The sequence below is a fragment of the Zonotrichia albicollis genome, chromosome 1 (assembly GCF_047830755.1).
Source record: "Zonotrichia albicollis isolate bZonAlb1 chromosome 1, bZonAlb1.hap1, whole genome shotgun sequence".
Taxonomy (NCBI): Eukaryota; Metazoa; Chordata; class Aves; order Passeriformes; family Passerellidae; genus Zonotrichia; species Zonotrichia albicollis.
The window spans coordinates 121,333,184-121,347,922 of record NC_133819.1 but is presented as its reverse complement, the minus strand read 5'-3'; the positions used below and the strand labels follow the sequence as shown (position 1 = coordinate 121,347,922).

Here is a 14,739-nt window from a genome sequence, read left to right as displayed (position 1 = left end):
GGCAGGATACAAATTAGGTCAGTGAAATGATGCAGATTAAAAATAGCAAGTGCTGGCAGTGATTTGTACTGCAAGGCTGTGAACAGGAAACACACTGGCTTTGCCTCCAGAGGAAACTCATTTTCTGCCCACACCTTCAGGAGGCATAGCTTTTGCTCTCTTTATGAAAGATTAACATGTCCCTGTGTGTCAGAAGGGAATGGTGCACAGTTTAAGTGCTCCTTAGCTTTCAGCTTCCTGTCATCTCAGTGCTTTATTAGTTCTTTGTTCATTACACTAAGAAATGTACCCATAAGTGACAGATGTCAATGGGCACACTGACATGTGCTGTTGAACACATTAGCCAGTTGTCAACCAAGTGACCACTTCTGCTCATCACTGCACACAAGTCTGTGACTAATGTCAAAACATGCCAGACAGGGTCATCTTAGTGTCACTTCTTGAGTTTGGAGTTTTAGAAATGAAGCCATTTAGGAATGAACATTTGAGCTGCTTAACTTTGCATGTTACCAATTTTGTCCCACAAATGACATCAGAGCAGTCCCATGCATGAATCTTGAATGTTATTCTAACCAGTAGATACATCTGAGCAAGAGATGAAATCCTGGGAAATACATCTTCCCAAAGACAATTCCAGAAAGTGCAAGCAAATAATTGCCTAATTTGGTGGTCCCTGTTCTTTCAGGTGGGATTCCATGAAGGGAGAGCCTGGTGCTGTGTTTGGCATGGTGCTGTGAGACTGTCAGCAGCTGCTGAGACAAGGCAGAGTCCTGCTCCCTCCTGCCCAGTTACACTGGCTGTGAAGGGCTAAGAGGAGAGAGGATTAGAGAGTACTAATTCTACAAAGTAACATTAAGCAGAGAGGGTTTAGAGTGTGTAGGTGTGTTAAGACAGGGTAAGAATTTTAAACTTATACTTCTTTTCATGTTTGCAAAGGGATGAAACTTTGGCTGGTAAAAATGTAAAATCCTGCAGTATGCAAAGTATGACCCACTACTTAAAAAGACAATCTTCAATTTATTTATATCTTCTGAATGTTGGTTGTTCTCATGTGATGGTTTGTCTTCTGAAATACCAAGATTATGCTTGGCTGCTGCTCAATTATTAAGATGTAGCACAATCCCCCTTTCCTACTAATGAAGCCAAGGTTGCACTTCTGGGGTTTTCCTTTGTGTTTGTGTAGGTGGATGGCAAAGGGAACCAGCTACAGCAAAGGGCACATCTGAGAGGCAAGAATACGTGCCGTAGGACTGGGACAGAGCAGCAGAAGCTAAAGAAATTATGAGACTGAAAGAACAGCAAATGACCAGCCAATACTTTGGAAAGCACAAAGCAAAATCTCCAACTCCTGCAGTTAATAAATTTATGAATTAAACTTCTAAATCTAAATAGCTGAAGGAATATATACTGATGTTAAAAACTATGAGATGAAAGAAAACTTCTCAAACATTTCTCACAATTTCTAAAAAAATTGAAAGTGAGGGACCCTTTCTCCTCTCTAGTGTGACTTCCTGGATCCTATGTAATTAAAACAAATGTCATCACTGAAACTCTCCAGAGCTGCTTTGTTTTCTCTTTCTACCTCTTTACTGCGTGCCTTCCCTGCTATGTCCTACAAATTCAAATTTAATATTAGCAGTTTTGTGGACAATCCAGAAGCTGTGCAGTTGGTTCACTGCTGCATTAACATACACCTTGTGAATAAGGGAAACTGTAAACACTGAAACATCCTTAATAGTTTTGTAAAATTATAATTAGAAGCAAAAGTGGTTTTGGTTCAGCAGTGTTATTTCTGAATATTGTCTGCCCTGCTACTGTCCAGTATTGTTTCTGAGTGCTGCCTGCCTTGCTAGTGTCCAGCACAGCGTCTGCCTATGATTTAGCACTGACATACAATCTTCAAAAAGGGACATTTCCATGAAATGCAACGTTGCCCTTAGGTCACATGAGAGCAGAAGAATAAAACAGAAAAAGGAAAGAAAAAACCATTCTGTCCTCTGCCAGGTTTCCCCAGTGGGCTCTAATTATAACTGCAGTTTATTAGAGCACGTTTCAGACCTCACTTTAAAGGGCCTGCTGTGCTTGTGTGGAGTCCTCGTGGCTTCAGCAGAACTCCCCTCATAACAGCCTGCCCACATGTTATCAATTGCAATAGAGGGGGCTTAGAAAGGGCTGCTGCAGGTTTAGACAATGGATGTTTTACAGATATGGAAAACTGTTTGGAGCAAACAGAAGTGAGGACATTATAGAAATGCTCTCCCATCCCTGTATTGCCATTGCTATGTATTAATTTGATCCTATGCAAAAAAACCCAAAATTATCATTATTACAGAGTACCAGGTTGGAAGTATTGTACAGTGTCTCATCCAGCCTGGAGCTCTCTGGCCAGGTGCCTTATCAGGACTGTCACCAAACTGTGACTGGCCTCAGTCATTCACTTCTCTTTGTATGTCTCAGTTTCCTATTGAAGAGGTTATTGATTTACTGTCAAAACACGTAGAAATGCACAGGGTAAGTATCTATAACATCTGCAACCTCTCTCCACAGTTTCCTCATTTTCACTCCCAATTATTCTTGACTTCCAGGTATTTTTGAGTCATTATAATTTTACTCAACTTTCTAGCTGTGAAGTGTAGATTATTACTTGGCTAGCAGACTTTTGGTGACTTTTTAATAAGGCAACACTATCCTTGAGAAATGTATTATGAGATCTGCTGTTAATTAAGCTGCCACCTCAAAAAATAATTGTGCCTTAATTAGAAGGTAGGCTCATCTTACAAGGAGTAAAAAGATAAATCTTTGCAGCCATACTATTGTAGGATTGAACAATGTACCTCCTTCAGAATTGAAGATTCATGCAGATATTTCCATTTGTTTCCCTTTTCTACTCTTTTCTGCCCTTTGTTAAAACTCACCTATCCTGACAGTTTTAGGACTGATGTTCTGTTTGCCTGCCTTTGAAAAGTACTTTTTTCCTGTTCCTCTCCTTTTGACCCCTTTTTCCTTTCTATGTAGTAGGGTCAAGTCTGCATTTAGTAAGCATCTCCACATGCCTTCCTAACACAAGGCAGTGCAGGAGATATGCTCAAAGCTGTGTTTACCCTCAGAGGGGCAGAAAGGGCTAGTGACAGAGCTGTCCTGTTTATCTATGAAGCATTTAGATGTGCAAAGCGTAGATGACAAACCGATACTCATTTTTTTAAGAACACTAAAGCCAGGTTCCACACGAAGCAGCCGAAGCAGCCATATATCAAGCAGAAAAGATTTCTGAGATGTAAGTCATGAGATAAAGCTTATATTTTAGGTCAATTCAGCACCTTTTCTAATAGTGATAGCCAATTCACTCTTCCTTCCTTTTCTCCTCCAAAGCCTTAATGCTGACCCCCACCCAGGCTTAGCATGCTGAACTCAGATGGCAACTTCACTGAGACCAGCTTAATAGAGACTGAAGTACTATTCAGCTCACATGTCAGAGCCAACACCAAGCCCAAAAAAGTTAAAGGTGTGTCTGATTTTGTTTTCAATCCAGGAAGCAGTTCTCCAGAGCTAGAGATGCAGAGACAGAATTAAAAAGAGTGAACTGTCTGTGTGGTGAACAAAAGATAGCACAGAGGCAGATAAACTTGCGGCATTGGATGTAGCAGCTTTAAGAGATTTAGGACTAGCAGACCGCATGGAGACATTTGCCAGCTCTGTATTTTGAAAGAAATCCCTTCTTGTGCCTAAGCCGCCGATAGAAACAAGTTTCTCTGCTGCCAGTTACATTGTAAGGAAGGCAGCTGGCAGGAGATCTGTGCCTCCTTGCTCTCTAAAGGGGACTCTTTGTAGCTGAACGACACTTCTGGACAAATTGCACTCTGACAACCCCGCACAACTCCGTAACCTTGAGGAGGGGAAGCCAGGCTGGAGCCTGATGTGTCTACAGTTTCAATCTTTGGGGATAGGTGATGCAGAAATGAATTGAGTTTTACATCAAGCTGAAGCACAGACGAGAGGAATAAGAAGAGCTCTTTGTAGACAGGAAAGGGATCTCCTGACTACGGAAAACCACCAGGAATTTACAAGAAAACTATCAAATCTTATTGGTGCACAGTAGAACAATCCTTTAAAGGTACTTTCTACTCCTTTTCAGAAAATGCAAATGAATTATCACCCCACGGCAAAGGTTAAATTATACTATTCACCTTGTTTTGCTCCCATGACAGTCCCTCCACTCCTGTGAGGTCCTTGGCACCAGTTCCCAGCCTGGCCCTGACATCTTCTTCCATAACTGCTAGCAGCTGTCCACAAGCAGGACATAATACTGACCATAATCACGCCTGGAACTGCCAGTTCAGACCCACAATGCCACTAAAATGCACCTCTTTCACTGTAGGTGTAACTGCCCAACAGATTATTTCCCACCTGGGACTTCCAAATGTGAAAATATGCTGCTTCACTACCAGTGGGTTTCTTCACCTGGCTGCTACTGCAGATGTGGAACCACAGGCAGTACTACCCTCCCTCTCCATAATCTTCAAACTCTGTCCTGCACAGCCAGGTTGGGACAACAGTTGCTCCTCTTGTGGTTTAACCCCAGTCAGCATCTAAGTACCACTCAGTGGCTCTCTCACTCCCCACACAGGGATGAGGAGGAGAAAAGGAAATAAGGTAAAATCCACAGCTTGAGAAAAGAACAGTTTAGGAATTTAAATTAAATATAATAATAATAATAATAATAATAATAATAATAATAATAATAATAATAATAATAATAATAATAATAATAATAATAATAATAATAATAATAATAATAATAATATTCGGAAACAAAAAACTAAGAGACAGAAATAAACCCCACAAAAAACTCCCAAACCCGCAAGTAATACACAATAGAATTGTTCATTCCTCATTTACCAATATCCAACCAGTTTCTAAGCAGCATCCTCTAGCCAATTTTTCCCCAGTTTGTGTACTGAGGCTGATGCCCTGTGGTATGGAATATCCCACTGGCTGGTTTAAATCAGCTGTGTCCCCTCCCAAATTCTTGTGCCCTTCCAGCTTTCTTGGTGTCAGGGCATGAGACACTAAAAAATTTTGACTTAGTATAAGCGCTACTTAGCAGCAACTAAAAACTTTCTTGTGTTATGAGGATTATTCTCACGCTAAATCCAAGACAAAGCACTACAGCATCTACTAGGCAGAAAATGAACTCCACCACAGCCAAGAACAGCCAATCATTTCAGGCAGTGACCTAAAAGCAATTGCTGAATATGCCATCTTCACTTTAAAGGAAGAATTTGCTTTGTCTCTTACCTGTTCTGTACCCAGTGTTATTGAGGTACACAGCGAAGGTGCGAGGCTCGTGAGTAGCCTGCCATGAGGGGGAAGAGCAGTTTTCATTGTTGGTGTAGATGTTGTGGTTGTGCACATACTTCCCAGTCAGCATGGAGGAGCGAGATGGGCAGCACATGGGGGTAGTCACAAAGGCATTGATGAAAGAGGCCCCTCCATTCTCCATAATCCTCCTGGTTTTATTCATCACTTGCAAGGACCCTGCAATAAGAGGTACTGATCACCACTGTGCTGTTAAAGACAGTTTGAATATATGGCTGTTATTATGCTGTTAAAAATAAAGTGTCGGTGATTACCTTGCCTCTGAACATCAGTGTGCTTCACTCTGCAGCTTTGTTAATTTTAGGAGAAAACACCACATTTTTACTATACCAACAAAAATACTTATAAGGATTCCAGAAAGATTGAATTATTTTTTTCCCAAGACTTCAAAACAAAGTTAAAATATGGACTAATCTAGAAATAGTAAAGCTGTATCAAATTTAGAGGTCAATAGTTTTCCAAATGCAGCTGTAGAAGAGCAATATGCTATACAGACTGAATTATTAGTCAATAAGCTAGTAAAATACATAAAATACTGAGATCACCAATGAAAATGATTATACTCTTTCCATTTTATCAGATGACAGATGAAAGAGAGAAATAGAGAGAGGAAGGGAGTAAAGGAAGGAGTGAGAGACAGAAGAAGGAAGGAGAGAATTCAGTAGAAATTTTTCTAAAGGAAAGTTTCTGTGGACACAAGATCAGCATGTCTGATTCTGACACTAAAGCACTGTGCTCAAAATAATGTATCATGTAAAAATGTACGCAAAAATGCAGTGCCTTTCTCAAGAAATTGCATTGATACTGTTTAAAGAACAAAGACATTTTTTTCATCCTTCAAAGCATCTTCATGAACTGCAAGGTGAGACAGGCAGGGCTTACAGATTTCTGATTGCAGAAAGGCTGAGCAGCCCTGGATAGAGTCTGTCAGTATTTGCTGACAGCTGTCAAAGTTTGTTCTTTATGTTATCCAACAGAGCAGAGATTGAAGGTTGGAGGTGAATTGTGGATATGTCAGTATGTGCCTAGGAAACAAGTCTGTGAATTGCAGTACTTGCACAATGTTGGTGGTAAAAAAAGATTTATGGAATTTTATTTTCCTTTTTTTTTCTTTGGTTTTTTGCACAGCTGACTGTCCTTTACATTTGAATCTGTTGGTTCCTCTGATACAACAAGAATTTTTTTTGATGGTTTTATGTTGCTTAAAAGTCAAATTAAAAATGTTCTAAAGCAATTGCAAACCTGCCTGTAAAACCATGAAACTCCCAAGGAGACTCAACTTTAGATGTTAGCAGTAAAATCTTAAAAATTATCTTACTAGTTAAAGTTAAGCATGCTGTGTTTTGGTTTTAGGCCAATGAGTCAGTGCTGAATATGAAGACTTTTGTGTAAAAAAATTGTTTAAAATATGGAAGGAGCAGTAGGGTCTTCAGCATTTCTTTTAAAATGCCAGGGTCTCTGTCCTTAATGATACATTTAATACTGTGTAGGAAAGTCACCATTGGACTCTTTGTCTTTCATAGCCCTTATTTTCTAAATGCAGAATATCTGCATTTGTGCGTTCCTGAACACCATGTGCTTAGGGATATAGAAAAGAAGAAGAGTAACTGAGAGGTCCCTGAACACAAAAGGTCTCCATTTACATGAGTAGGAGCATTTCACTGAGTTGTTAAGTAAAAGACAAATGAGAGATCATCCTCATTCTACATGCTTTTATCTTGGACCTCAGGCTGACTTTTTAGTTTTTGTTTTGTTCTGTTTTCACCAGAGCTCTTCCACTTTTGAAAAATCACAGTTTTTTTCCTGAGAACTCAGCTGTAAAATGCATGGAGGTGCTTGGATAAAAGTGGGCTATTCAGGTACCCTAATGCACAGTAACTGCAGCAGAGCTGATCTGCACTTTCCTGCCTCCATGTATTATAAATGAGTAGCTGTTAGAGTGCTTCCTCATTCCTCCAGCTGGTCAGCCCTCTGCTCTTGCAAACCTGCTGTTTATGACTAAGTTTTCCCTCCAGGTATGCACTTACTGACACTGATAATAGATTAAGCCCCTCTGGAAATTCTGGAACAGGCACTTCAAAGCAGGTGAGACTTCCTCATTTGGAAAACAAAACACAAACAGGAGATAAAACTTGCTGATATAAGTTATAATCCTTTGCTGTCTGTGGCTCTCCTCACAGCTTGTGTTTTTCACCATCTGGCTCACAGTCTTCAGGGCACACTGTCTGTCAGCAGGACACTCACTCTCTACATGACTGGTTGGGGAGCACCTGAGGGCAGCCAGATAACTGGGAATGGCCACTTTGGACACAAAAGTTAGTGAGTTTTGTCAGACAAGAAGTTCAGTGTCACTTCTCAGTCTACTCTCATCCCTCAAGAAATATGTTTGGCAACCAAGGTATCAGGTCTTTAAAGTTGTTATGGATTTTCATCACAGGTGGGCAACCCTGTCTTTATAGGGGCTGTATGCAAGGCCCCAGGAATGTAATGGACTTTTTCAGATCTCAGCACACATCCCCATTTTTTTGGCTTATGCTTTTTAGTGCTCTAGTTCTAGGGAAGATGGAAAGCACACCAGGCAAATTATGCTTGATGTGATGTATTTAGATGATGCTGTGATCTCTTTAGCCAGTGCTCTATTCAGTAGCTGGTTTCTATGGATTTCACTGGGTGGTGCATTAGGCTGTAAAAAAGGGTCAAACCCACTGTAATACCAAGATACTGATTAGTTTTTACTCCTTTCTGACATTATGCAAGATATTTTTTACAGTGAGGACTATAAGAGTGATTGGGGTGTCATATTTGGAGGTACTGATGTGTGCAAATAACAGAGAATTGGGAGGACAGGGGAAGAGACCAAAAGGCAAGCAGAATGTTGGACTAAAGAGGATATGGGCCTGACCCCAGTGGCAGCTGGGCCACTGCCCTGAAGAGCCACAGCATGCTGTCTGCAGGAGGGAAGAAGTTCTGGGCTCTGGGAGCTTTGCCTTGAGCAAGATGCCCCTTCATTGGAGAGTGAGTTCTCTACCCTCAGGATCTTGGTAGGGTAAAGACAGTGCATAGTGGCACAATTTAAGCAGTAAAATACCTTCTGAGCCCAAGTATTTGCTGAGATTCTTCAAGAGCTGTGGGCCAGGCTGCTTCACACAGCTAAAGGTGCAATCCACCAGCTGATCTAGAATATCCTTTCTCCTTGCATAGATAGGAAGTGGCTGAAGTTGTGGGGCAATTTGTTGGGTTTATCTAATAAAGTGAATGAGACAGCAACTCTGCTGAATTTCTTTGCTCTCAAAATGCAAAACTCAGGGGGATGGTGCAGATCAATAGGAAGATGTGCATACCTTTATGCCTTGAGCACTAACTAAATGCAACCTCCCTGCCTCTTCCAAATTTTATTCTGGATGACTCCTCTATATATCAGTTGCACTCAGTCAGATGAATATTGTGGTTCAATGATTATACAAGCTCTGGAGACAAATCCTTCCCTACTGAAGTCTATAATGCACCTTATATGCTTTTATGTTAAAGCATTCATTTAGAATAGCTTTTAGAAATGTTCATGCTGGGAATACAATTGCAAATAATCCATATTCAGTGACTTTCAGTCTTGTGATTTTTGGATACCAATGCCTAAGTTTTATTCTGTTTGTGGCAGAAAGTGTTACTTGCCACTGACCTTTGAGAAATTTAAGACTTTTCTCAGGAATCAATGAAGAGCAAGAGGAAAATTCACACATGGAAAACAGTTTGGCTTTATTTTTCAAATAAGCAGAATGATTTATTAGCAGAAGTGTGAATAATGCAGTACAGTAAATCTTGGGGCTGAATGCTGTTTCCTGTGAAATGATCTATGAAAAGGGGAAACCTGTGTGTTCATTCAAGACAGTGGGAATGCACACACACCCAGGCTATTGCTCAGCTGCCTGCTAATAGGAGCCAGAGTGCCCTGTGAGCATTCAGAGCAGCTTCCAAAGAGAAGAGCTCCGCAGGACGAACAAAGTGACTCGCCACATCCTTCCTGCTTTTTCAGCACTCGCACACCTTCTCACAAGACTGAGGACAGCAAGTTGGTAACGCTGTGTTCAGAGATCTGTGTCTGCTGACCTACCTTCCCCAGTGCTCTGAGTGCCCTGGAGAGAGTAGGATCTTTCAGACCACAAAAAGGAAAACTTGATTTGACCCTTTTAACAAAATTTTTCAGAATGACTCCACCAAGATGAAATGCACTCCCATCAAAAGAACAGTCTTTTAGACCAAAAATAGAACTGGGAACAGCTATTCAATATGCAGCATGCCTAAACAGAGCAGAGGTTTTAAAGAGTGAAAATAAATAATAAAAATAATAAAAGAATCGCTCAGATATAAAGGCCTGTGTCTGGAGCTCTGCTGCATAAAAGCAGCAACCCTCAGTCATGAAATATAGTTTATTAATTATCTTCTCAGAACCCTGAAGGACTATGAAATTATTATTGTATCATGGCAAATACAAAAATGCTAGCAACCAAAGAACTGCTTTTAGATACAGACCATATTTTGCCTACAATCTTCTGTCTGAAAGTATGTGATTTTAGAACAAATGAAGTTTTCTGGAATAAAGCAGTTTTTATTTTTCAATGTCTTATGGCATTTTGTCTAGAAATTCACTATACTTCTATTAAAAATATGTCTCTCATAAAAAAAAAAGCAAAGAATGCAAGATTTCATTTCAACTTAATTTGCCATTTTTTCACCTTTTTGATCTCCCAACCCAAAATATTTGCTTGGGGGTAACTTAAAATGATCCTCTTTCTCTCCTTGATTTTTCATTTTGGGCAGTGAACCAAAAAATCAGTTATATGCATAACTACCATTAATATCTTTCTAACTTACTTAATGGAAAACATTCAAAGGCCTCCTGGAACATCATCTAAGTGTTTTAACTTTTTCCACCCTAAGAAAAATAAGTGAAAATCACTGACTGGTATGTGCTCAGATATTTAGTATACTTATGAAAGCAAAACTACCATGTTTTTATACATACAGCATAGTACTTAAAGCAGATGGATTTTAAACACTTCAGTAATTCATACAAATATTAAGATTACTAAATCCTGAAACTAGACCAGTTTGTCTTTGTGGATAAGTATGTCAGATGACATACATCCCTGTGACAAATATGTGGAGATACAGACACCTGTATTAGGGAAATGCTGGCCTCATAAGGCTCCGATTTCTGAATGCTACAAAAAGTCATAGAGTGAAAAAAGGCTTTTGGTGCAAGTTTTTTACACGTATGTCCTTGCATGCATTACTAAATAATGTTGTCTTGATTAAAACTTACAATGGTGGATTTTGATAAGCTTATATTTCCTAAAGTCTATAACTAAATGTGATGAATGCCATTAAATAATAATGTTAACTCATTTTCCAAAATTGCCCCACATTCTGATACTATTCCAGGACCATCAACATCCCTGAATTTATATTTCTTTCTGCTTGGCATAAACTACTGAAAGACACATGCCAAAATGTAGTAGCAAACAACAATAATTTCTCACCTAGCTCCACATCTTGATCATCTGTGAGTACAAGGATGATATTTGGTCTGATATTCTTTCGCTCCTGCTGGACACGTCCTCTGAACCTCGGGGACTTGATGGTGGAACAGTGACTTGTTAGCATTTCAGTACTGAGCACTGCCAACATGAGTGCAAACCAAGAAGGCTTCATAGTAGTTCCAGTATTTCAATGAAAAGACTGATCCAGAAGTTCCTGAACTCTAGTTTTCAAGACCTGTAGGGAGGAAGAGAGATTCTGTTCAAGCAATAAATAAACTTCCAGTCATACATTGAAAGGATGGCACTTAGGGAAGTCAAGCTTGACACATACCATTTAACATGATTATAAGACATATTGTTCAATGAGAGCTTTATTCTGTCATTTTCTAAGAATAAACTCGGTCATTCTGTAACTATGCTCTCTCAAATAATTTTTGCTTGAAGTCATGCCTGCATTTTGTATAGACATGACTTCTGGTAAATTCCCCACAGTGCTCCTTCTCCTACACCCCACGCTTCTTTTTATGCAGCTTGGTTCCTTACATTCAGTACCTGGGCGCAGTAAAAAATTGCTGGGATGCAGACGTGTTCAGAACATCTGTAGGAGGAGCCCTGGGAGAAGAAGAAAGCAGAAGGCTTGTCAGTCAGAGACCTCAGTACTGTGGCTGTGCTTCAAAGTCTCCAGAACTGTTTCTTACAGCTTCTTTCTCTGTCCTGAAAGAATAGAATAGAAAAAAATTGCATTCTCCATGACTCCCCTGCTTAATTTAATATCATACCTATGCAGGGGGTGGATGGCACCTTGGCTGCTAGGGATAAAGGACATGTATCTCACATCATCAGACACAGGTGCTATTCCAATATTTATGGTCAAATTTGTGGTGAGATTCTGAGAAAAGCATTAATTCCAGCATGTCACACCTGGCAAGCACTGATGCTGTTTTAGGTTAACCCACCTGCATGAGAGACTAAACCCTTAAAAAGCAGAGGGGAGAGCATGGCTGTCATTTGCAATCTGCATGGGATCACTGTGTGAAAAGTCATCTTCCCACTGCCAAGAAGGCTCATATTAAATGACGGTCCATATGATCTTACCCAGCATTGTGAAAGAGCACAACCGTCCCTCCATCAATCAGCGCCAGAGTTGAGTGCCTCATCCATAATGCACAGTAGCTCTGCCACAGCCTCGTCCTTGATACTGCGCTTTCAGACTTGTCTCAGTGCCTTATCAGAGCCCCCTCTCCGTGCCTGTCAGTCAAACAGCCTTGCTTTTGTAAGACCTGCTGCAAGCACACAGGCTTGGCTTTGCTGCAGCACATTTAAACCAGTGACTGAAAATGACTGATTGGTCTGGAGAGGAAGGGGTAGCCACTTACACTTTGACATTTTTGGCATTACTGACTGAAGCTCTGCAAAACCCGTCTGTAACACAAGGGAAGGGAGGGAATATCTGGGGGCAAAAAGGAAGGGGGTGGGAAAGAAACCACGGAGTCATGCCTGTTCCCTCCGGGGTATTGACCTGCCACATACATTTCTCCTGGTTTTATTCTGGGACTCTGGATAAAAGCACGGTGATATTGGTCAATTATAAAAAACCTCGCAAAACCACCCAAGCCCAAGAACAATCAAGAAGTTTGCCCAAGGGGAACACCGCATGGGAACTGGGGTGCGCCTTACATAATTAGACTGGAGCATAAATCACGAGATCTGTGCACCCACACCTGAGACTTCAGACATGCAACATGAGCCACAAACAGATTAATAAACAGAAATAATGAGAGCGACACAGAAGACAAAAGGGGCCTCCAATCACTCACCTAAAAATGTTTAAATAGGGAGATGCTCTAAATTTCAGGGGAAGAAGCCACAGCAGAGGGAGGGGATGGGACTTGGTGCTGGACTGCTAGAAAAAGGATCGTGTTCTTGTTTCCACATACACCTTTTATTTTAAGCTTCGCAAGCTAAACAGTTTCATGCTCCTCACTCTGGCAGGCTGTAATTACACCAGAAGAGTGTGAATGTCTTTAAAAGGAAAACCCAAGTGTCTGTGGCAGAGAAAACTTGTCTTTCATTGTCTCTGCACCAACCAACACTCCACCCTTCCGCTAACATTACAGCACTGCAAAGTCAATACAGGGGATCACCATCGAACAGCAAGTGCCATTTTAGTGATTACACAACATTCAGATAAGTAACTGGAAGTCTGTACTTAGCCTGGATGGACTTTTAAAAATAGTTCAATTTCCATGTATATGCTCTTAAGTCACATAAAATCTGACAAGAGCCCCAAAGACCGGGGTTACCAGGGAAGTCAGTTTTCTTCTGACACATACCAGATACATGTTCTTGGTGCAAAAGCAGAAATACAATGTCTCTAGATGTCTGAACTTTAAATAGCGAAACTTTGACTCACATCACAAAGCACGAATGGCTATATGAAGTGAGGCTCAATGTTTAGTTTCTTACCTCAGTTGTACAGCAAACTTTTTCAGACAATGTCGACCCAGAAAGTGCAGTCATCTTGACTGCACTGAGCAAACATTGGCACCAATGTGTTTGAATAATCCCCCATCATACAAAACTGCAAGCTCCTGACAATTACACTTCAGAGCTAATAAAATTTATGCTAATCCAAATGGACATTAACAAGTATTCTTCATTTCAACCTGTCTGGTCTCTATTAGTATTTAAAAAAAAATCCTTTCCTCTAGCATGTTTGAGGCACCTTAGGCAGGTCTTTGCTAGAAATAAGAGTATGAAAGTTTCTCTTCCTGCTCTAACATTTTTATTCTTGATGGATAAAGGAAAATATCAGGACATATTTATACATATGAAATTAATTATCCAAGTTTCATTGGATGGTTCTTATACAAGAGCACAGTAATGCCATGTTTTGTTGCTCATCTTTCAGGTTTGCGTATGGTAAATCTTTATTAAAAGGTGATCTTTGACAACTAGTCCTTTTACAGCCTGTTTCCCTGTCCTAGAAGGAACTTAAGTAAAGAAAACTGCCAAAACACAGGATTAATAGGGAAGACAAGGATGCAGTGTTTGTGTTGGATACTGGCTGGTAGCATATAAGTGCCCCTGCAGATACTGCAATTGGTCTTAAGAAACAGACAAAAATACGAGAAATTCTAAAAAAGAACTTTTCAAAGTTACGTGGGGAAGCAAACTGTATTTTTTTGTGTTAAGAAATCAAGATGGTACTGCAAAATGCTTTTTTTTTCTAGCCATATAAACAAGTGCTGATCTAACTTCTATATGGGAATTTTACAGTATATTTTTCTTATAGAAGATACCTATGATAACCAAATTGCAGTTAGTAGATAAATGAAACCAGAAGAATCCAAATAATTTTTTTCCCCTACAGGAGCAGAAATACATAGTTTGCAATCACCTTTCAAGGAATAAAAGAACTTGCATCTTTAGTTGTTTCTATGCAGCTAGTATTATAACATGCAGTTCAGGGACTTGTTGGCGTGGAGAATTAATTACCCATGAAACTTGAATTACACTGGCAGAGCACTGCAAAGAAAGGCTACAGTGCCACTTTGTGTGGTGTGGCACAAAAAAGTATGAGGACTTTATTTCAAGGTCTTGTAAGAGAGTATCTTTCAGTGATTTAGAAGAAAAGCAAAAGGCAGAACTCTATATTTTGAAAGTCTGTAGACTTGTTACTCATTTTGATCCAGAACAGTTCAAGATTTTTCATGGCATTGACTGAAAGTGCTTAGCTTGGAACACAGCAAAAGGCAGCCAGTATTCAAAAAAGAGCATTTGTCACTTTGTTCTTATGTCCACATTTTCACTCAGTTCACTTAAA

At 40.0% G+C, this 14,739-nt stretch overlaps 1 protein-coding gene across 21 annotated transcripts in view; it reads right to left on the bottom strand.

Moving 5' to 3' along the window:
• Window positions 1–14,739, bottom strand: part of SULF1 (sulfatase 1) — a 188,024-nt gene that overhangs the window by 55,878 nt on the left and 117,407 nt on the right. For 9 of the 21 annotated variants that reach the window (XM_074552132.1, XM_074552125.1, XM_074552118.1 and 6 more), the window contains 3 exons: window positions 11,466–11,627; window positions 10,914–11,148; window positions 5,296–5,535 (listed from right to left, as the gene is read on the bottom strand). In XM_074552132.1, coding sequence (XP_074408233.1) covers window positions 5,296–5,535; window positions 10,914–11,085 — 412 coding nt within the window. In that variant the 5' untranslated portion in view covers window positions 11,086–11,148; window positions 11,466–11,627. Of the gene's footprint in view, window positions 1–5,295; window positions 5,536–10,913; window positions 11,149–11,456; window positions 11,628–12,730; window positions 12,907–14,739 lie in introns of all 21 variants that reach the window. The other 12 variants (XM_074552199.1, XM_074552145.1, XM_074552177.1 and 9 more) reach the window with 5 other exon arrangements.